The sequence below is a fragment of the Caloenas nicobarica genome, chromosome Z (assembly GCF_036013445.1).
Source record: "Caloenas nicobarica isolate bCalNic1 chromosome Z, bCalNic1.hap1, whole genome shotgun sequence".
In the NCBI taxonomy this organism is placed as follows: Eukaryota; Metazoa; Chordata; class Aves; order Columbiformes; family Columbidae; genus Caloenas; species Caloenas nicobarica.
In genome coordinates, this window is record NC_088284.1 from 104,537,014 (window position 1) to 104,559,847 (window position 22,834).

General features: G+C 49.2%; 3 protein-coding genes across 3 annotated transcripts; 1 reads left to right on the forward strand and 2 right to left on the reverse strand.

Moving 5' to 3' along the window:
- Positions 1 to 1,269: 1,269 nt before the first annotated feature.
- PARS2 (prolyl-tRNA synthetase 2, mitochondrial) lies at positions 1,270 to 2,672 on the reverse strand. The gene has a single exon (XM_065657273.1). It carries the CDS (start codon positions 2,665 to 2,667, stop codon positions 1,270 to 1,272), a length of 1,398 nt encoding a protein of 465 aa, XP_065513345.1. The 5' UTR covers positions 2,668 to 2,672.
- Positions 2,673 to 4,895: 2,223 nt separating this feature from the next.
- Positions 4,896 to 9,326, forward strand: CIMAP2 (ciliary microtubule associated protein 2). Its single transcript, XM_065656984.1, has 10 exons — positions 4,896 to 4,907; positions 5,245 to 5,349; positions 5,455 to 5,571; positions 5,734 to 5,871; positions 5,963 to 6,097; positions 6,396 to 6,557; positions 6,750 to 6,878; positions 7,563 to 7,595; positions 8,183 to 8,313; positions 9,224 to 9,326. The coding sequence occupies exons 1-10, from the start codon at positions 4,896 to 4,898 to the stop codon at positions 9,324 to 9,326; spliced, it is 1,065 nt and encodes a 354-aa protein (XP_065513056.1).
- Positions 9,327 to 10,735: 1,409 nt separating this feature from the next.
- DHCR24 (24-dehydrocholesterol reductase) lies at positions 10,736 to 21,260 on the reverse strand. Its single transcript, XM_065656411.1, has 9 exons — positions 20,966 to 21,260; positions 19,591 to 19,746; positions 19,048 to 19,153; positions 18,641 to 18,759; positions 18,287 to 18,550; positions 17,363 to 17,506; positions 16,235 to 16,432; positions 15,322 to 15,500; positions 10,736 to 12,926 (listed from the first exon to the last, which is right to left on the reverse strand). Exons 1-9 carry the CDS (start codon positions 21,194 to 21,196, stop codon positions 12,773 to 12,775), a joined length of 1,551 nt encoding a protein of 516 aa, XP_065512483.1. The 5' UTR covers positions 21,197 to 21,260; the 3' UTR covers positions 10,736 to 12,772.
- Between the last annotated feature and the right edge of the window lie 1,574 nt (positions 21,261 to 22,834).

Below are 22,834 nucleotides of genomic sequence, written 5' to 3' on the forward strand. Positions count from 1 at the left end.
TCCCGGGTCCTCTCGAACGTTCCTCTCTCGCCCCTTCCAGCCGCCCCCGCTCCTCCCGGCCCTCGCAGCTTCAGGCCGCCTTTCAGCAGCCGATTTAGTTGGCATCTCCCATGGGGATGGCAGGTGGAGCTGGTCCTGCTCGGGACAGGGAGGAGAAGGACCAGGTGACCTCCTCAGCTCCGGGAGCATGTGGGGCCACCACACCGTGCGACATGACAGCGGCCCCATCCTTGCTCACAATACCCAAATCTCAGACCCAGGAGCTGCAGCACAAGGAGACTCTCTCAGAAGAGCTCCCTGTCCAGGGTGGGACAGCAAAGTCACAGAAGGGCCCATGAGGTGGTGGCACCACTTAGTGCTGCTGGGATGGTGATGAACTGTTCTTCAGGGGAGCTCCGGTGTGGACAGCCCCACACTGCCACGGGCACATCCAAGTGGGATGTCACCACCCTGGGGGACAGCGTTACTACAGCCTAAAAGCAACAACATGGCCTCAATATTTTTACCCTCAGGCTTTGCAGTCCCCAGACATCACATTTCAACGTTCGGGGTTTTTTTGCAAAGATTTTCTACAACTCTGAGGCTGCATTCCTGACACCACACTGTCACCACCCAAGCGTGGCAGATCCAGGCATCTCACCAGCTGGACTGACCTGCGGGACTGGGGTGTGGATGTCCAACACCTTTCTTCATCTTAATTCCTGCAGATTCACAGCACTACAGCATTTTCAAGGTGAAGGAGGCTCTGGACTTCATCATTTTGCTTTAATTAAAACTGCATCCAGATTAGCCTTCACAAAACCCAGGTGTCTATAAAGACAAGACACAGATGGAAGAAAGGCATCTTCCTTCCTCTCCTTCTTAAAATTCCTCATGCTGAGAACTCAGCACCTGAAAAGGGCGAGGGAAGCCCTCCTGTCCCTCCTCCTGCAGCCTCAGATGTTGTGTGCACCCAACACGAGGGTCACCAGCCATCTGCCATGGCCAGGCAGTGAAGGGCTGACCCTGCCAGTGCTCCTACAGTTGCACAAGGCTACATGTGCTGGCAAAAACAGCTCACAGAAGGAGAAATGTCCCCCAGTCCCATGGGGGAATGTGGGCCGACCCCAGCTCACTCCCAGCACAGTTGCAAGACACCCTGGCTGGCTCTGATGTGAGCTGGATGAGGGTCCGCTCACCCAGTGCCATTGATGACAACCTGCATGTCCTTGAAAGGGAACCAAGGCTGTTCAGAGAAACTTAGTACAGCAAACACGAGAGATTCAGAGTTTAAGGGACTTGTGCTTTACTCAGCAACTCAATGACACCTTCCTTGGTGAGGAATAGAACCTCACCAGCATTCTGATTCCAGACCTCAAAGACTGGGGGGTCCTCACAAACCCTCTTCCCAGCTACGATCACGTAGGGATAACCCAGCTTGTTGGCGTCCTTTAGCCTTTTGCCGATGGTCAGCTGTGTCCTGTCATCCAGCACTGAGTCACCTGCAAGGCGTGGCAGTGCTTCGGCGACGTCGTTGTACAGCCCGTCCAGCAGCGCGGCTCCCTCCTCCTCCTCCTTGCTGCCTCTCTTTGGTGGGATGAAGCAGAGCTGGTAGGGCGTGATGAGGCTGGGCCAGCGGATGTTGTCCTCTGTAGAGAGCACCTCTATGGAGGCCGCCAGGATGCGAGTGACACCCAGGCCATAGCAACCCATTTCTGCCAGTTGGGGCTTGTTCTCAGGGGAGCAGAAGACAGCGTTGGAGACAGAGGAGTACTTGGTGCCCAGATAAAATGTGTGCCCCACTTCGATCCCTCTGGTCTGGGTGAGTTTTTCCCCACACGTGGGGCAAGACGTTTGTTCCCCGTTTAGCGTTTCCACGTTGGCCGCAAAATGTCCATCAGGGCACAGCACCAGCCTGTCCTCGCCGACGTCTGCCGGGAGCTGGAACTCATGGGACATGGTACCACCGATGTTGCCCGTGGCTGCCTGCACTTCGACAAAGGGAAGGCCCAGGCGGTTGAAGAGGCTGCGGTAGGCACCGCACACCAGTTTGTAAGTCTGCCGAGCCGCCTCTTCGGAGGCGTCAAAGGTGTACATGTCCTTCATGTAGAACTCTCGGCTGCGCAGCAAGCCAAAGCGGGGCTTGGGCTCATCCCGAAACTTCCTGGTTATCTGGTAGAGGCGCAGCGGGAGCTGCTTGTAGGACAGGTTGCTGTGAGCGGCCACCAGCTCCGTCACTGCCTCCTCGTGCGTGGGGCCCAGGCAGTACCCCTTGCCGTGCCGGTCCTCCAGCCGGAAAAGCTCCGTCCCTATCTTGTCCCAGCGGCCGCTGGCCTGCCACAGCTCCGCCGAGCTCAGGCTGGGCATGTTCACCTTCTGCCCCCCCACAGCCTGCATCTCCTCGTCCATCACCCGGATGAGCTTCTCCATGGCGCGGACAGTGGGTGGCAGGTAGTGGTAGCAGCCGGGGCTGGCGGGGTGGATGAGCCCCGCTTGCAGCATCAGCTTCTGGCTCCGGCAGCTGAGCTCCCCGGCCCGGCCGTCGCACCCCACCTCCCCACCCGCCTGCAGGTTGAAGGGCTGGAAAAGCTGCGAGAGCAGCAGCCGCTTCGCCCTGCCCGGGGCTCCGTGCCGGGGCCTGCGGCCGCGCAGCGCCGGAAGCCGCCATCTTCTCAGCAAGGCCTCCATGGCGGGGCCGGGGCCCGCGGGGGCGGCAGCGGGAAGCGCTGCCTGCAATGCGGGGACTGCCCGGAGAGGGAACCCGGCGGTACCGACACACGTGTGCGAGAACACGTGTGTACCCACACGCACCCCTTCCGGGTTGTGGATGTAACCACGCCCACCCCCCCACGGACGCAACCAATAGGAACCGCAATCGCCTATCACGTGGAGGCGGAGGAGACTAGGGCTCTATGCTTCTGCCGCTATGGCGGCGGAGCGCCACCTGCCGGTCGGGCGGGAGCGCGGTGTGTCTGCTTTGGGGTGACACGGGGGGGGTGCGGGGACACTCGCGATGTCCCACCCGGCGTGGGGTCGCAGCGCTCCCGTGGTCGCACGGAGCTCCCGTGGCTGGATTGCGCCGAACGGCGCAATCCAGCCACGGGAGCTCCGTGCGACCACGGGAGCGAATGAGCCCTTATTTTATTTAAAAATGGGGTTGGAAGAAATCTTCGTGATCCTTGTATGACGCAAAATACTAATGTGCACTCCTGTTTACAGGGAGCTGGGAATGGGCAAAACCAAGGGATTAAAAGGGCACGTTTTTTTTATGCTCCCGAGTGATTTAGGAGCATTAAAGTAATTAAATAGTTGAGGGTGACTCGACATCCTGGGGTACTCCCTCAGCACCACAGCACCAGAACCAGCATCTGGCCCAAATTTCCTGGCTGCCAGGTAGCAACTTCACTCCCAGACTGGCCTTTTCGTGGTTGTGTCAGGCAATTACTTCTCCCTACATGGTTTCTCACCGCAATTAAACAAGAAATGCAAAAGCTGCCTGGGAGAAGCGCCGTGGCTGCCTCGGGGGCTGGAGGAGCAGGACAGGTCCCTGGGTGCAGTATGTGGGTCCCACAGGACACCCCGTGCCATATTGCATATCCCTTTGGACATCCCCTTTTTGTCCAGAAAATGGAAGATTTTCGCCTGGCAGTTCAGGACAGGAGGGTTGTTTTTCGCTGTTTCAGTTGCCTTTTTGAGCCGCAGAAGCCAAGCATGTTTCCATCAGTGACTTATTGCCTGCTATGCTGATCAAAGGGACAAAAACATCTTGGATTCATTCGCCGGGATGGTGTTTTAACCGGGAGGGTTTAAGGCTGTACAAGAGATGCGGTCTGTGGGGAAAGGTGATATCTCTTATTAAATCAGCAGACGGGACTGAACGCGGGGCTGGGCTTGGGGGTTTCGTGCCTGAAACCCTGTCTGTGCTCCTTATTTTTTCCAGATGTGCTGGAGGAATCTAATAAAGGTCCTGCTGTCCCTGCAGCCTCTCACTGATCTGGTTGCCCACTGCTTTGCCAGAGGCTGATTTTTGCCATCGGGGCCAAACGTGTCTGTTCTGTGCGTGGCAGGGTTGTGGGTATCGGCTCTGTCTGGGGTTTCCCTTGTCGCCCCAGGAGGAAAAGCACTGAGGATGGGGGAAGGTGAATGAAGGGCCCAAATCAGTCCCCGGCACAGCAGTGCTGGGTTATGCCCTTGCCAAAGCAATCAAAAGGATCAGTTTTAGAGAAGCCACTGTCCTGGATCCCCATCGGGATGGTGGAAAATATTTATTTTCTTTCCAGCAGCACCAGACCAGGGCTAGGGAAGAGAAGTCAGAGCAGGTGGGAGGCCAAGTCATTCAGCAGCTGAACCTCGCTCTGTCCTGCAGAGGATTTGCAGTACAGGCTTGGAGTCTCGGCACAGAGAGATGACACGTCCCGATGGACCCTGGGCACGCTCTTAGCTTGTAGGGTTCATGAGCCCACAGCTCTGACTCGCACACCTGGCTGACTTTCACAAATACTTTCATTCCCTTCAGTGATGTTGCCGACGCAGCAAATATGGTGCTACAGAAGACACAAGCACTAAAAGCTGCGTTTCGTTACCCAAAGTGGGATTGGCAGGTTGGGCAGTTGCTTTAAGAATATACTTTCTTGCAGCTTAGAGATAATTTGTCCCTACGAAAGCTTAGTAAATGGTTGGATCAAACACTGAATATGTTGCATTAGCCAGACTGGGAACCTCCATTACCATCAAGATCTCTGGCTATACCCTGGCCCTGTCTGCTCCTGGGAAGGGACGTTCCCTGGGGAACAGGGATGCCGGGTGCCACGGTGACAGCTGCCACGGTGACAGCTGCCACGGCAAGGGCTGCCACCATCCCCGCAGCCCTTGGGGATCAGAGCTCCAGTGTGGGGCTGCAGGGGCTCCTCAGGGACATGGGCAGCCAGGTGAGGCCACCAGCTGGGATGCATGGGGAGAGCTGGACTCACTGGTGTAGCTCCCCTCACCTCCCAGATCATCTGAGCCCACTGGAAAGCAGCTTCTTTCTGCACAGGATGGTCTGGGACACCCAGCTCAGGCTGGCAGCACGCTGGGGTGGGAGCTGTGGGATGTGGGCTGCTCATACCAGAGCTCGCTGGTGCCTTCCCAGTGCCCAGAAAACACAGAGCATGGAGTGGGACGTGGAGCAGCAGATGCCCATGTCCATCACCCTTCTTCACCTGGCCGTGGAGCCACGGTTGCCTGCGCCTGGGCTCAGCTTTGGGCTCTGGCTTTGCCTTGCAGGGGAAAGCACCAGCCTCTGGCTGGGCCAGAGCAGAGACGGCCTCCAGGCTTAGTCAGCTGCCCCATTTCCAGTTCAAGGAGATAACGAAGAGCCGCAAGCGCTGGGTAAGAGCTGGGTTTCACCTGCCCTCCGTGCACGTTTTCTGCGGGTGAGCAGTGCAGGCAGCACAGGCAGTGATACCCAGCTCTGTTCTTATTCTCCTCCCGCAGCAGGAAAGGCTGGGCCCAGGAAAGTACAACATCAGGGACTTTCTGCAGGAGACACGTCCCTGCAGCCTCCGAGGGATCTGCGACACAAGGGAGCGGCGGTTCAGGGACAGCCATAGGGTATGCCGCACCCTGACGCGGGAGGTGCTCGGGAACGGTGCCCGCTGGCTCCAGGCTGGTTCCTCCAGAGAATAAGCCCTTTGCAAGGATTAGGAGCTACTGTGGGTGTCATCTGCTCCTGCCGGGCTGGGGACTGTCCCCAGCCACCCACCCCTCCTGCAGGACTGTGTCCCTGGCCCTGGCACGTACGGCCCCGGCGGGAACCCCTACACCCCCGTCGAGGAGAGGGACAAGCGCTCAGCCGGCACACGAGGGCTGATGGACAGCGGGACGGCAAAGTGTGTCCTGCCAGCAGCCATGGCAAGTCCTGCCCCTCGCCCTGGGGACACGCTGGTGGGGTGGCCCTGTCCCACACTCAGTGCAGCCCCTGTCACCTTTCCCCACCCCTCAGGGCAGCGGCCTGGGACCTGGCACCTACCACCTGAAGAGCAGCATCGACGCGGGGCTGCAGCGGGCACACAGCCCCGGCCAGACCTTCTTGGGGGACAGGAGAAAGCCCGCTGGTGGTGGACATCGTGCCTTGGAGGTGCGTTGCCCTGGGATCATGCACTGGAAGGGGTTTCTCAGGGAGCTGTGTCCTTGCCAGCATACTGTGAGAAGGATACCTCTGTCCCATTTGGATTTTGCGCTTTGATTTCCCTTGAATCCAGGGATGGATCACAGAGTCATAAAATAGTTTGGATTGGAAGGCACCTTCAAGGGTCACCTCGTCCAACCACCCTGCAATGAGCAGGGACATCTTCACCCAGATCAGATTAATGGATGGGATGCCCGCAGGGACCACCGGCAGCTCAGCCTCTCGCACCATTCCCTTGTCCTGGCAGAGACGCACCAAGCCGAGCACCAGCACTGTCAAGAGTTTCTTGGATGAGCTGATGTTGAGGGAGAACAAGAAGAAAGGGTGCTTCAGCACCATGCCGAGGAACCCGGGCTGCCCCACAGAGAGGATCTTCTGGGCCACGCTCAGCCAGTGCCCGAAGGAGAAGGTCAGGGGGGACATGGACATGTCACATGGATGGGGTGTCACCAGCATCCCCAGCAGTGCAGCGGGTGCCTGCAGTGGGGATGCATTAGGCCCTGGGGGAATGGATGGGTGGGTGGTTGGATGGGTGGCTCTCCTACTTTGTGCACCTCTTTTTACAAGCAACCTGAAGCATAACAGGTTTCCTTCTGTTTAGTATGCAGTGGGGCCGGGCTCATATGACCCAAAGCCCATGGAGGGATCAGTGTACTCCAACCAACCCCCATTCTGGACATCTGCCAAGAGGTTTGACAGAAAGTCCTACCGCCTCTTTACTGGGAACGAGGTGAGTGAACAGACAAGGCAGTGAGAGAGGGACGCAGGAACGGTCAGACTCTGAGCTTCCTCCATCACCATCCCCAATCCATGACCAGCACCCATGGCAGAGGACGAAAGCCGGAGCCGAAGGAAGGGTGGGCGCTCCTCACCAGCTGAAGGTTATGTGTGTCCTCTGAAGGGGAGCAGCACCCCAGCATAAGCCCCACACCAGGTGGCCATCTGCGATAGAAGGCAGGCTTGAGCTCAGGAGGTGCTTTTCTCTCCCCATTATCAAGGAAACTGGGGTGACGTGGCCACACGCTCATCCTTTAGAGAGAGGAGTTCCTCTCTGGGTGCTGTCGTTCTTCCCCAGAACAGGTTGCTAAAGAATAAACAGTGACTGAGGCCCAGTGTCCTGCCAGGTGAAGGGGAAGGTGCCCCCCGCATACAGCAGCACGCTGGGCACAAGCTGCCTGGAGGCGGGTGAGCTCAGCAGTGACCACGTTGTCTCTGCTGCATCCTCGGGCCTTTGCCCTTTTCAAAGGATGCTCAGATAGCCCTTCCCATTAGTTCTGCTCCACACCAGCTGCAAGCAAGCAGATGCATTTCATGGATGAAGGCAGCCGGGTCTGAGTCCTTTTCAGTGCCAGGAGCTCTTTGTAACCTCCCAGAAAGTCATATTTTGCTGCTTGAAAGCCGGTTTTTCCTCTAGCAGCATCAGCAGCACGTTGCAGACCCAGTGCTGGTGCGAGCCCTTCCCTTAATACCTGTTCTTGGAGCTGTATTCATCTTGGCAGCTTCCCCATAGAGAGCCAGAACAAAGCCTAAAGGGCTCAAAGCAGGGAGGGAAGGCTTTAGTCTGAAATAGTCCACCTTGGCTGGGGATGAGGACCAGGCTTCCATGTGGCTTCTCTCCTTGATCCAGCTGAGTGCAGGACAGGCAACTTGAAAGAGGTCAAGGATGAAGACATGTTTGTAATTGCTGGGGGAACTCGACAGATTAGATTTCAGCAGGGAGGTTGCGACACAGCAGCCCTTGACTACAGCGAGCCGTAGGCATCTGACAAGCGTGCTCGAGCCCACAGAGCTAATTGACTTCTTAACACACCACTGTGATGAGAGGAACTGCTAATGAAGGGAACTGGCTGGGTTAACACCAATTAGTGTCTCTTCTCCTCCCTCCCCTGACACATAGGCCTGGTTTGGTTAAGAAATGCCACCTATTATTGTATTTTTTGCAACTGAAGGCCTGGCCATGTGAAGGCACCACCTGGTTTTGTGTCCCTCCTGCTGCCTCTGGTTGGAGAAGCACATGAGACCTTCTCCTTCCAGAACCGTGTGGGTGTTGGTCGCTACGACGTCACCAAGCATGAAAAATACCCTCAGAAGATGAGATACCAGTCCCTGTACCAGTGTGATGTGCAGAGGTACCTGAGCGACTTGCAGCGTGATGCCTACTTGCTGTAAGTCTGACTGAGAGGGCGGTGTAGGAGATTTCACACTGGCTTACAGGGAAATCATCTAGAGCAGCTCTGAGGAGACTCAGTGCACATTACTGACACCACAGCTGATGTGAGATGGGATGATTGTGTGGTCAAAGCACTGGGTGGTTGTTGAATCTTGCAAAATGTGATTTGTCTGCAGTGGAGGTGTAGGCAAATAGTGTCCATCGGGTTAGAGAGGGCAGCTTGGGAAGAAACTGGGAGGCGGATGGACAATCCGTCTGTCTCCACTCATTCCCAGTGCCAGCAACAGCCCTGAACAAAAATCCCCTTTCTCAGGCTGTGCCTTGGTTTACCCATCTGAGAAAGGAAGATAACAAGGCTCGCTTCCACCGCAAAGGGCTTTGAAATTGCTAGCGTGAAAGCCCTGTGAAGCAGTTTGAAACGCTGCTAATGAGAGGCCTGGGGACAGCCCTCCGGTCTCACCTTTGCTGTGGCCGAGATGAGCAAAGTGCTACAGTGGCACCGTGGGCTGGCAGCTCTGCAAAGGTCTGTCTTGATCTCCAGAGAGTAATTAGGAACCGGTCCTGGCTGAATACAACTTGGTAGCTTTCAGTGGGGCAGCCACAAGTTAGATAACCTATGATGGAGAAAGCATCTTGAAATCTAGCTTTCAGTATTGCCTGCTTTTGATAATTTTGCAATTCCAGGAAGAATTTAAAAAAATCTGAACAGTGAGCAGGACTTGGAATTCAAATGCATCTCTCTGATCAAACAACACTAGCTACAAAATCACTTTTTGGGCTATAGCTGTGCTTTCTAGGGAATAGGCAGGTTTTTAAGAGCTCTGTTCACCTCCACGCTCATTAAGACTAACGAGATTAAACCAGCCAATAATTTGAGCCTGCTGAATCGCATCCTCTTTCCACAGTGAGCGGCTCAAGCCTGTTGCTAAAAACAACTGGAGTGATTTGATTTCTGCTCCACGATGTCCAGATACCTCTGAAGAACTCACTACTGTTTTCCAAACTTAAGATGTTGCTGGGAAGCTCAAATCAGTGAGTAAATGCCACACACCAGCGGATGAGATGGGGTAGATGAAAATACTTACAGTGTGCTGCCATGCAACTCAAGGGATGGGAAACAACTCAAGTCTTGTCCTGTGGCAATAAAACACTTTTAGACAACAACAAGTCTAACTTTTCTGTTGAGTAATTAATTATTTCCACCTTGGCCTTTACAAAAAGATAATTAAGTAAAACCTTCGTTAACTGCCTATATACCTGTCCTGTGCCATCTTTAGCTGTGTGCAAGGTTCTGAATCGCAACCTGTAACACAACAGCTTCACTTGCATCAACAGTGCCAATGTTTATAAGCAGCTGGAGGGAATTAGGGGGAATTTAATGTCATTGTTCCCAGTTTTGTAGGATATTAAAACCTAGAGGCAATGGGGAAAGTAAAATGAAGAGAGAGTTGTGTCAGTGGTAACAAGGGATGGCCCTAAAAATGTACTGGGAGTACACTGGTTCACTTGGAATTAACCTTTGTGAAGTCTCCTACTAGTGTTTAGACCAGACCAGAATAATTAAATCTATGTGTAATTACATGTTAATTGTGGCTGATTAAGTATGCTAATTAATCTGCAATTATCCTTTGGTGTGGGGAGATACACAGGTAGAACTGCAGAAATTCAGGTAAATCTTGTTGTTTGTCCCAGAGAGGCAAAAGAGGAAGATCTCTGAAATACCTGAGCAGTGATGTGGCTGAGTGCTGGGGTAACAAAAGGGGATTGTGAAATGCAGCGTCAGCCGCAGCACAGAATGTTATTAAAGGAACGCGGGGCTCTGAATGAGCCTGCAGAGCTGCTGTGAAGGCGTTTTTCAAGGAAACAGAAGATGTGGATGCAGAACTCCTCAGGCTGAAGAGCACACTGAATCTTCATCTTTGCTTCTGTGGCTGATCATTCAAGCCAGGGATCAGATCAGCATGAAGTGAGAAGAATGAGGTAGCTCTCCCTGTTAACTGCTGTAGTACCTGAATCCAAAATGGGGTTTTGTCCTCCTTGGATGGAATGTCACAGGGAAAGAAAGAGGTGAGGGGGGGGGCGGAGGGGAAATAATCAGGATAACTGGCATCATGAGGTTCTGTAGAGTTAGTAGGGTATAAGGGAAGGGTTAAGGCTCAGCTAGAAGGTGTTTGCTTTGTAGGAGTGTGACTTGGGGTAGAGATAAGGGCAGGCTCACTGACTTCAAAGACATTCCTTCAAAGCTGTTTGCAGTGCTGGGCTCCTCGTCCCCCAACCGCCTCTAATGCCTCTGGTCTCTTACTCTCAGTAATTGCTGACCATTTGTAAAGATACAATGAGCAGCAGAAATGATAAATACAAGTAAGTAATCATTCATTAAGAGACATGGCTTTGAACAGTAGGCTGGCTAGGTCTTTATTTTAAACAGCCTGTACAACCAAAAATTAAGAGCAATGGCAATTATGCATGTGTGTGACTGGTACAGTTACAGTACCCAATCACCTCATACAAAGTCTGCCAATAAATTAAGGAATGAAAAAAACCAAATGCAGTGCATACCTAAAGATCCTCAGTACATAAGTGAGAGAAACACAGCCTAAGTGAAAGTGTTTGCATATCCTCTAGCTGTTTTAACATCGCCCTTTAAAAGCTGACCAAACCCACCCTTGCTCTGCGCACACTATTTTACACGCGCTGGGCGAAATCGCAGCTTTGCCCCCAGGACAAGGAGATGCCTGGCGTGTCCAGGAAGGCAGGTGACGCCCTGAGAACCAGCCCTCGCCTTCCCACGTACCCTGAGGCCTGGAACGAAGCAGCAGATGCTCCTGGATCACTGACGCAGCTCCTGCCGGACTCTGTGGTTCCTCCGCATTGGCTGCGTCTCCCCCTGCTACCCGTCCCCTGCGTGGGATCTTAACAAGTACCTTATTTGCACACAATATGCCCAGCGCGCGTCACTAACAGGCTGAACTTGTTACTGCTTTATCATTGGTTTCATCTGGACCATAAGTATCCATCTATCAATAAATAAAATCATTGGTTTAGCACTCGTATGAAAATTACAACACCTCCCACTGGCAACTGCTTAAAACGCTCTGCATGTCACCCTCTACCCAAGCCTCAAGAAAATTACTTCTTTTTCCCTCCAGCTCAGTGATGTTTCAAGTAACAATTTTAAGTACTGCTCGGACAAGGCACACGCTTGGTTTGGAACCATGTTTCTGGCTACAGGGTCAAAACATTTCTACACTTGACCGTCTGAAGTGCGTGACTGCGCCATTCTCACCAGCGAGCAGCAGCAGGGGAACTGAACAGCACTTGCTGTTGGTTTCCTCTGCAGGTGAGGGAAACAGCCCTTTTACAAAGCCTATCAACCTAATCCAGCTAAAACAAAAAGCAAAAATGTCACTGGAGTCAGAACCAAAGCCTGCGTGTATCCAGACGCACAACAAGAATTCTTATCCACAGCCACTTGCTCTAACAAACCTCGTACAAATAAAGCCTTGACTTCCTTTTTCTATCAGCCAGGACAGAACGGCCTGAAATCACCCATGTCTTCCTCCAACTGAGTACTTATAAGGCACTAAAATTAAGCAACAACCAAAAAACAAAACAAAAAAAATCCAAATAAACTGACCCGCAATGAGTAAGAATTGAAATTAAAACTTGCTTATATGAAACAGCAGGATTTTTTTTTTGGTAGTCTAACAAAGCCAGAACATTGACATTTCGGGGCAAAACCCAACGCACTACTAACCAACTAAAAAGTACCTAAAACCTACATCCACTTACACTTTATAATTAAAATCAGTACAAATCCGATAGGCACAAGTAAAAAGCATTGTCTTCACACCTCGGTGCTTGGTTTTGCAACTGAAGCCGCTGGAGGGGAGTTTCACTGCTCTGCAGAGACACTACAGGACAGTAAAACCCCAGCGTTTTAGTACACACCTCACACAGCACCACACAGCCCAGAGACGATGGTACCTTGCTAAGCCATTTTACAGGTTACTGACCGGAGGCAAATGTTTGTCACATCATGATTAATTTGACAACGTGTTCAGCTTTGGCACCTATATCTGAGCCCTCCTTATGACTTTCAAAAGTCACATTAAACAGACCTCTAGCACACAGCTGGTGTAACTCCAGCACCCTCTTCTTTCCAATAATTTTTCTTCTGCCTGGAAACAGGTGAGTTTGCCTATGTCACTACATTAGATACAAAGGCCAGCACTTCAGATTTCTTATAAACAATCACTCTGAGTTTGGAAAATTGGTTTTAAAACATACAAAGAAACATAAATTCATAAAGCAGGAATTCATACCTTTAAACACCAACAAGAATGAGCGTATTTGGAGAGCAATAAAGCTTTTTTTTTTTTTTTCCAAAGGATATACTGACTAGCTATAGGTAAATTCATCTTTCCCTGATTGCTTGATTAGATCATCCAGGCTCAGTGCCTTGCAGCTTTGCAGATTTTGTCATACACTTCTGGAAAGGCATCCTTGCAATTCATTTGCTCCCTCAGCTTGTGGTATAAAGAACCATCAAACATATCCCAGAACTCCTCACGGGTCATGTAGCAATCTGCGTACAGCATCTGGAAACTGGAGAGGGGAAAAAGCCCAAAGAGACAGAGATTCAGTATTAATTGTGCCAACGGACTTGAAATAGAATATTAAAAAAAAAAAAAAAAAGCAAGATACAAATAGCTAATATTCAACAAAAATGCTTTCTAAAAAGAAGCAAGTCTAAATGCTGGGACACTCAGCCAATTATATTTTGTGGATTTAACATTACCATGAGCTCTTTTCCAAGAGGAAATAATGTGTAATGGTGAAAACAGCAGAAGACCTCTACAGTCACTTTGGGAAGATGGGAAAATAAAGCAATTAAAATAACTGTTGCTTTCAAAATTTGGTTGAGAACACTTCTTTAACCATCAATGTATTGATACTTTCATTACGAGGAGTGGCTGAGGGAGCTGGGGCTGTTTATCCTGGAGAAAAGGAGGCTGAGGGGAGACCTTATCACTCTCTAGAACACCTGAAAGGAGGTTGTAGCATGGAGGGGGTCGGTCTATTCTCCCAAGTAGCAAGTGATAGGACAAGAGGAAATGGCCTCAAGTTGCACCAGGGGAGGTTTAGATTGGATACTAGGAAAAAATTCTTCACTGAAAGGGTTGTCAGGCATTGGAACAGGCTGCCCAGGCAGTGGTGGAGTCACCATCCCTGGAGGGGTTTAAAAGACATGGAGATGAGGTTCTCAGGGACATGGGTTAGTGGTGGATTTGGCAGCGTTGGGTTAACGGTTGGACTCGATGATCTTAAAGGTCTGTTCCAAACAAAATGATTCTATGATTAGTTTTGCTACTATGAAGAGCAAAGGAGGAGGACTAAAAAATATGTATAAAACAGCAGTTCACGTTTAGACATTCTAACCATGTGCAGCCAGATCTTCTGACACCTTGTACTCTAAAAACTTGTGTTCACAGAAACACAAGTCTAGGGAGAACTTCAAGAGCTCCCCCAAATCAAGAGTCTGGCCCCTTGCATGAAAAACCGCACATAACCTGAATACCCCCCAACAAATACTTTTTGAGCTGCTCTTGAAAGCCTGCTTTTCTTTTTCTCCCATTCAAAACCTTTTCATTCCAGCTTCAGAAAAAGGAGGTATTTTTTCTGCATGCTTTATGATCCATGGAGGTACAGTCATGGCATCTTGCGCTAATCTGCATTACAAAATGCATTCAAGGCAGAGGTAGCAATACCTTCCGTGACTTTTATGGTTTCTTTGAACTGGACATTGAGAATATAATGACGAAGGCAAAACCCTGCCAAATCAGACCAGGCTGAGAAGATAAATTTATAGTGTAAATGAAGCACAGCGTAACAAATGTCCATTTAAAAAAATAATGCAATCAATATTTAGCTGTGGCTCTTCCTTACTTTCATACTGTGCTCTCTAAAATGCAGCCAGCACCAGAGTACAGCAGTAAAACACAGTTACATAAAACCTCTATTGTTGTGTGATTACAAAACTGTAAGATTAAGCATTTATCCATCGTTAACTTCCCAGTGACAGGTAGAGAAAAGACAAAACTTTGTTAGTAAAGAGCTTTAAATTAAAAGCTTAACTTCAATTAAAAAAAGCTTAAAATTCACTTTTGGTTGCTTTGTTCTCTGGCAGATCACTTATAGCTAGAAGTCATTTACACTCTGCAAATCGTCTCGAAGCGGACTCACCACTGTTACTCACCCACATGGGGTATAATCACTGTTAGACTGAGAAGCAGGACAAAATAGAAATGTGGATAAATTATATTGATGGTGTAAAAATACCGCGTAGTTGTTTTTTTGTTCCTGAGAAACAAGTCTGTTACTGACGCTACTACAGCAAACGAGGCTGGCAGGAGCCTGTGACAGATGGCGGGCACATACCTCACGCCTACTGCAGTGTGACTGCAACCGGGGCAGGAAAAAAAAAAAGGACGCTGTGGAAGTACAAGTTGTGAGGCAGGGAAGATCCCCCCACGGCGCAGGGACCGCGGGGGAGTCAGGGCTGGACTCCCTGTGCAAGGACAAGGCGGAGCTGCAGCACAATGCTCAAGGACAGCAGGGAGCAGGACGGTCCCAAGGACTGCGGGTAGGCTGCCCGAGCTCCGACAGCCCGCGGGATTCCTGCAGGGACAGCGGCCAGCGCAGCTCTGGCTCTGCCTTGTCCCCAGGGCTGTGCTGCCGGCCCTGCCGAGCGGCCACACGCCCAGGGTGACACTGCTAGAACTTCAGGCAGCGCGCTCGTTTGGGTTTGCGATCAAATAACGAAAGTAAAATCATACTTAAAAATCGTAACGGCGAAATTAGCTGTTAAAATCAGTTTCCCGTTATTGTGCTTGTTAAATTATTGCAATATTGAAGTGCTGTGGGATTAAATAACTGTGATTAAATCACATGGGTGTAAATGATATGGCATTGTTACTATTCTAAGGAGTGGGATCCTTACCCATGCACACTTCTTACAAACTTTTCCATCTGCCTCATTGAAGCCCTGGCTTCAAATTGTTTCCTTTTGGGCTCTCCATAAGCTCCTATATCCACATAGAGTTCTGCTTCATCCCCTTTTGGGTGGACCATACCAGGATTATTGGGCAATATGAAAGGGCACAACCAAAGAGGGTAGACCTGCAGAAATAAGAAAACGTTTTATCACTTATTTTTAACAGAATAATCCTTTCAGCTGCCTCCTAGTAAAGGTGACAAAATGAAAAGCTAAGAGGACTTCTTCCCAATTTGGGATTGAAACCGGCACAGCTCTTCCTTTCCAATTCTCTTACTGCACTTTCTAATGACCATAATACAAATAGATTGAGATGCTCAGACTATGTGCTGTATCCTCCTGGAAGTACATCTCTTCTCCCTTAAATATTTGTAATGAAAAAAATATCCCTGATCCCAAAGCAACAACTGAATACACATTCTGAGTAAAAAGAGAATGAAGAGTTTTCTTTTCCAGGTCAGTCTAAAGCTGAAATTGCCAAGTTTGTACTTCTTACACTAACTAAAATAAATCCAGAAATAAAAGCAAGAAAGGGAAATTAATTCCCACAGTTTGGCTTTAGTGAGACTGCCAGTGATTTCAGGTGAAAGAAAAATCAGTTCAGGCTTTACTAAGTGATGAATCCTTTCAGAAACGTTTCCCTTATACTAAAATCTGAATCTCACGTTTTAATTTTTTTTCAGAAAGCTGCACTGATTTCTTCTGCTGCCTTGTGTCACAGACTCACAAAGCACAGTACTCCCCAGAATCCAATAACAACCTTTTACACAGGCAGACTATTATGCCCTAAGACCAACAGTCACAGTTGTTATTACACACAGTCCAAAAGTCATTGTAGTTTAAAAACATGTGTTCTTACATTAAGGTCAACATGGAAGGTTTGGATAGATTTTTCAAGGCTCTTCATTGGGACCAACATGTCCTGCACAACATGGTGCTGCTCGTACAGCTTTCGAATAGCTTCTCCTTGGGTGAGTTTTAACAAAGAGATTTTTGGAGGGACCATCCAGCCAAACAGGTAACGGAACACAGGGTTGTTGCCAAACGGAATGATATCCTTTAAAGAGGAAAGAAAAAAAGTTTCAATTAAGAATGTCTAAGTAACCCCCAAAGCAATACTTCAGAATCCTCAGAGTAATATCAAGCCAGATTTTCAATAAATTTAACTGCTGATACTTTTGCTAAACTGCTATAATACAAATACGAACAAATAAGAGAGGTCTGGACTGAGCAGCTCTGCCCTCAGCCTCCTCTAGATACAAGGACTGATTTTCAGTCATACGAATCACAACATACTGAGCCCCAAACACTTTCAGACAATGAAGGTCAGAGAACAGCAGGTTATTATCTTAAAATAGCTAAGGAAGGAGCTCATGAGAAGCTAAACTTACAGAACTCTTGCAAGAATAAACACATACAAGATCAAGTCATAAAAGGATTTTAAAGCTGTAAAATTTTAAGTACTTCCTGTGCAGCCAACTCCTGTTTGACTTCTCTGGGAGCTGAAAGGATTCAGTATCTCACTCTAGAGATTCAAAATCTTTCAGATTCCCAAATAAAGTTTTGGGTAAATGCACATGACAGCAAATGAATTTATGAAATTCAAGGTAATGAACTTGCTGTACAGTATTTATAGTAATTAGTATTCTGAGTTTATGCAGGGCAAATTTTCAGCCATAATTTCACATTCATGTTTCTTCCACTGTCTCTCTTTGAAAATCACTAAGTAGGTATAAAAGCTTAATGCTGAAATAATGTACTTAAGGTCTAAATCACCAAAAGAACTAAACCAGAACTTAGGAGGTTATGACATAATGCCTTATATATAAAGAAGTGCCTTTGAATTTGTTTTGCCCAAATACAGGACTTATAAATTTGCCATAAACTTCACAGGTTTTTTTTCTGCCATGAAAGACAGAAGTGTTGCCCAGCAGAAGAGCAGGGTACCTTCCTGTAGATGTTATTTTAATTTTTGAACTGGTCTTACTTGGAGCTCCCAGAAGATACTGCGTGTATGTCTGTGGTAATACTGCCTGGAGGGAATGTATTCTATTCCAGTCCTGTCAGCTTTCAAATACTTCTCCACATGCTTAAAGAACCACGGCTTGTAGTAGTTGCCAATCCTGTTTATCTGCAAGAAAACAGGCGTTCATTAGCAAACACCAACACAGATAAGTTACACCTTGCTAGGCAAATTCCTTTACTGTTTGGGATCAATGTTAGACCCTCTGTGACAGTTTGAACGAGACTGTCACAAGAGATCTAGGGAGCCTTCATTTCTCCACAGACATGGCTCCTTTTTATCTTTCTTGCCATTAAGGTTTAATTTAAATAAAGCTTGCTAAGGCTTGCCTGTTACAAGCTAATTAAGAGACCATGAATGTGACAGAACTGGATTCCTAAAATTCCGATTTCTCAACCCATCTTTAATCCAAAGTGTCATTATGGTAAAGGAGATACATCCATGGTGAGTGATGCGGTGAACAGCTAGCATGTCTCTCTGGTAAATGTTCCTTATGCGTTTTACCAATATTAACTGTATTAAAGGCTTGCTGGGAGAAGTTACTCCAAATAACTGCAGATTAAAACAGCATTGCCTGGTATATGAGAATAGATACTTCTCTTCCTCCTTAGGTACCACAACGAAAAGGCTGTAGACTAAATTATTTGCTAGAAAAATGGAATCAATGAGTCATTTCTTATCAGCTGAAAAGATTTAGAACACAGACTCTATTATAGTTACAAAGAGCTGTAATTTAAAATATTCTGATGGACAGATCTTTAATGCCATGTTAAAAGGTTGTTCTAATCTTATAATGATTCTGGTTTTATATTGGCATATAGTAAAGCTTCAGTTAAACTTTGGGGTTTCAGTTAAACTTTGATTTGTGAGTCACCTCCCTTTAGTTACCTTGCTTTGCTCAGCTTTGTCAGTCAAGACTCCTGTCATGATGACGGCTTCTTCCAAGGAATACACAAGTCCTTCCACAAAACTATTCTCCTTTTTCTTAGATTCTTCAGTAAACTTTTCACAAATCTTCTGCAGTCCTCTCACAGGCTCATAATGTATTTTGACGTATTTCTTGGCAGGAATCATTTTTATTTCTGCTGCAACCAGGAAACCCAGAGTACCACAAGACCAAGGCACTGCATAAAATAGGTCTGAATTTTCAGTCTGCAAAAAGTATGTCATACTAAATCATACATCCATACCGATAACTGTCAATGACATTGTAAATGATAGCAAAATAACATTTTGTCTTACTGGTGAACATCTCACAAGGCTTCCATCAGCAAGAACAAGTTCATAGGCCACACAGGTGTGTTGAAAAAGTCCGTAGATGTGGGATGAAGACTCAATGCCAGTTCCCATGATCAGGCCACCTTATCAAGAGAGCACATGACAAATCAAATGAAACACAGTCCAAGATGAAGGCAGTTTATGACAACAAAACCCCACTTTCAAGCAATGGGCATGACTTTCAAGACTATTCATTACAAAAAAAAAAAAAAAAAAAAAGAAAAAAGAAAAAAGGAAGTGCTTATAAATACCACAACAGAACATAAGGTTCAACAGAGTATTTCCGGAACCTTTAAAGTATGTTACTGCATAAAAAGCTAATGAAAATGCTGCAAAATCAGGGAATCTTTTGTCATCACAATGAGCCTTACCTACTGTGAGATCATCAAGCTCTGGTACCACAGGAATAGTCCAGCCCATGGGATTCAGGTGTGCAGTCAACTGGCCCATGGTCACCAAAGGTTCCACACGAACCACCTAAACAGCGAAAAAAATCATTTTACCCCACCAAGCATAAATTAAGTGTTCAGCATTAATGATGACAAAATACGGCTAACTGGATTGTACCTCCATCTGTTATCAGCATTCAGAGACTTACTTTCCTAAGAGCACTACTAAAAATAGCTGAAACTGTTTAGTGATTCCTCCTCTGCCTCAACATCTTGTTGCTCAGCCCACCGAATCATAAATCAATCTGGTCTTTTAGACTTCAGCACATAAAAGCTAAGCAATCCCATATGCTGCTTTTTTGGATAGAGTGATCCAAGCATACAATGTAAAACCTGAAATTTGGTGGGTCTACTGCTACAAAAATCCTTTGTTCTTTATGGACTCTACTCTCCCCTTCAGCTACAAATACAGTTAAAAAAGCTGTAAACTTCATTATTATGAAAGCTTTGTGCTGAATTTATTACCTGTCTTTCACTGTCCACTTCCAGAACATCCATTAAGTTGATCATGATGTTCTTATGAATCTTCTTGTACTTCCCAACACGAAGTGACACAGTCAGCCAGCCGGGCCGGCCAGTGCACATGTATCTTTTGCTGCCTTCGTTTTTCCATTCCCGAACCTGCAAGAGGTAATAACTGAATGGACACTGTAAGGCATACACACGTAGTCAATAATGTATAGAAGAAACATTCTTCTCTCCTTGTGAAAAAACATTCAGAAATACTGTTATTCCTCTACACGCAAGTTACCTGCAAGTAACAAAACCTGGATGTTGAGTAGCGATGCTTTGGAAGTCTCTGTAGATATCTGAACTTGTAAATAAAATACCAACAGAGGGGTCCAGTTATGTAGAGGAAGCATCTCTAGTACCTTGTAGGTTCTGGGGTTTTTTTGAGATGGCATTCAGAAAACTAGCAAGAGACGGACACTTCTAAAAACCCGTGGGAAAGCCTATAGTGGAAATGAGGCATTATCACTGTCATAAACAATCGTAGTGCTGCGAAGGCTGATGAAGCAACGTCTCCTCCTAAACACACACACAAAATGGTCTGAGTGTGCAAATGAACAGGCAAAGAGAGAAAAGTTGAGAAGGAAAATGTGCAAGCCATACAAACTACATGACCCACGACTTTTGCAAAGCCACAGTGCAAAGCATTCAGAGAACAAACATCAACTGCAGCATTTTCTTCAAAGCTCAACTGCTGCTACAGCTGGAAATAACAACCCCCACCCCTCAGATAATAAGTGTGTGCACGTTAATATTCATCCGCACCTGCAACGAACACGAGAGACAAGGAAGAGAACAGAAGCAGACATGACAGAATTAGCATAAATACCAGAGAAACATTAAGGAAATCCGCATTTCTGGGTGGACGAGAAGTTTTGGATCCCCTTCGATCATCTCTAGGGACCAAGGCAGTCAAGAAGCCGGAGGCGAGCGGTGATAAAACACGGTGTTAGGCCGGCCATCCACAGACCACATCCCCACGTCACACGCAGAATCGCACATTTTGGTCACGCAGGTACAGACCCACAGCCCGTCCCCGGGGACGCGGCACCAGCCGCGCCGCAACTTTGAGAGGAGTTTCTGACACGGAAAAAAAAAAAGAAAACCAAACCCCAACCCCACAGGTGCGGAAGCACCCGCCGGCTTTTATTCGTTTGCTTTTTATTTATTTTTTTTTTTCCCCCGCAATCGGACCCACGGCCGGATTTTGGCGGGGAGGGCGGGGGCCGCCGCCAGGCCCCGGGCGCGGGCAGGGCCGGGGGACCAGCTGCCCTCCCGCAGAGCCGCCCCCCGGGCCGGGCCGGGGCTGCAGGGTCCGTGCGGGCCTCACCTGCGCCTGGATGTGCCGGACGCGCTGTGCGTGCTGCCGGGGGGCGCTGTGCAGGCGCCACACGGCCCAGGCGCGCAGCTGGTAGTAGACGTCGAAGAGGATGGAGAGGGGCAGGAGGAAGAGGCAGACGAAGACCCAGCGGTGGTGCACCAGCACGGCCTCCAGCCCGCGGTGCCGCACCCACAGCAGCAGCAGCAGCAGCCCCGCGCACAGCGACCACACCGGCGACATGGCGGCCGCCCGCGCTCCCTCAGCGCCGCCGGGACCCCGCCATCCGCCGCTCGCGCGCCCGGCCGCGCCGGGCCCCGCCCCTCGCCCCCCGCCAACCAGCCGCCCCCGTTGCTCGCCGCCGGTGGGGCGAGGGGAGGGGAGCGGCCAATGAGAGCGCTGCGGGGAGATCGGACCAGGCGCTGAGGGCGCCGATTGGCTGCGGGCGCCGGGCCCCGCGCTCCCCTCATCGCCGCCGCCGCCCCCCGGCCGGCCCGCGGCCCCCGCTGTGCGGCCGTGCCGGCCCGGCGGGCAGCGAGCGGGCCCGGCGGGGCTGGGGACGGGCCGAGAGGGACGGCGGCTGGGGGCGTGAGGAACGTGTAGCCAAGAGCTGTTGTTTTTACGTAACTGGGGACCTGGCGCCTGGCCCCAGCAGGGGGGAAGGACCGAGGGACGTCGGACTATGAATCCTTAATGTAAAACGCAGTCCCTTCGCGGAATATAGACTGATACCTGTATGCATACTGATACCTGTATTTACAAGTTAATTTAGGGGGAAGGGTAGCCGAAGTACCAGGAACCCATACCTTAAATAGATTGGTACGGGGAAGGGTATTGCATGTAAACTGAGGCAGGGTCGGGTGGTCTGTAAACCCTGGAGTACCAACCGATGCGGGACGGGGGGGGGAAATCGCGACCGGGTATTTGGGGGATATAAACAGGAGCTTTTTGCCCTATTATGTGTGCCTACCTTGAGGTAGAACACCTGGTGTCGCAATATTGTTATTAAAAAAATTGCTTTGCTGAGACATCCTGCCTGAGCCTATTATATTTGCAAAATAATTGTTTCCTACAAAGGGGGTGTAGGGCTGAGGGGGCTGTGGGGCTGGGGACAGGCCCTTGGCAGTGCTGTGGTGCCCAGTGACCCTCAGGCTTGCCCTGGTGGCTTTGTGCTGGGGGGCAGGAGCAAACCACCTCTGCACGCCTCTCGTGTGCACCCTTGTGCCGTATGAGGAAAGGCTGAGAGAGCTGGGTTGGTTCCGTCTCAAGGCTTAGGGCGACCTTGTCGCCGTGTTCTGGTACATAAAGGGTGGCTGCAGAGGAGATGGGGACTCCCTTTGTACAAGTATTCACATGGGAAAGACCAGCGGTAACAGGTACAAATTGCTCCCGGGGAGATTCCAATTGGAAACAAGAGGGAAATTTTTCACGGGAACAATCAGCCATTGGAATGATCTCCTTGGGGAAGTGGTAGATTCCCCAACACTGGACACTTTTAAGATTCAGCTGGACGGGGTGCTGGGCCAGCTTGTCTAGACTGGGCTTTTGCTGAGAAAGGCTGGACCAGATGATCCTTGTGGTCCCTTCCAACCTGCTATTCTATGATTCCGTGATTCTTATGGTGTTGTTTTAGGTACCAGTGAACCTGGCAGTGCAGGTGTCTCCCACAGCAAGTCAAAAGTGCCGTGCGGTCCACTTTCCAGAAGGAAGAAGGAAATGCCTCCCTCTGAAACATAGCTTGCCTTCTAAAACACCGGCAGAAAATTCCTCTCCATGACGGAACAGCAGGAGGGAAGATACATAAAGTCTGCGAGGAGGATAAGCTGCTTTTTAAAAGCTGAAATCCGCTGTGTCCCTGGAAAGTTGTGCTGTTTGAGAGGA

Coding starts and splice junctions, on each gene's coding strand:
- DHCR24 (XM_065656411.1), bottom strand. CDS start 21,196: ATGTCGCCGGTGTGGTCGCTGTGCGCGGGGCTGCTGCTGCTGCTGCTG. Junction 18,760..19,047: donor GCTTGATGATCTCACAGTAG/GTAAGGCTCATT, acceptor TCTCTTGATAAG/GTGGCCTGATCATGGGAACT. Junction 17,507..18,286: donor ACAAAGCTGAGCAAAGCAAG/GTAACTAAAGGG, acceptor GTTTTCTTGCAG/ATAAACAGGATTGGCAACTA.
- CIMAP2 (XM_065656984.1), top strand. Junction 6,098..6,395: donor GTGGACATCGTGCCTTGGAG/GTGCGTTGCCCT, acceptor TTGTCCTGGCAG/AGACGCACCAAGCCGAGCAC. Junction 7,596..8,182: donor ACGTTGCAGACCCAGTGCTG/GTGCGAGCCCTT, acceptor TTCTCCTTCCAG/AACCGTGTGGGTGTTGGTCG.
- PARS2 (XM_065657273.1), bottom strand. CDS start 2,667: ATGGAGGCCTTGCTGAGAAGATGGCGGCTTCCGGCGCTGCGCGGCCGC.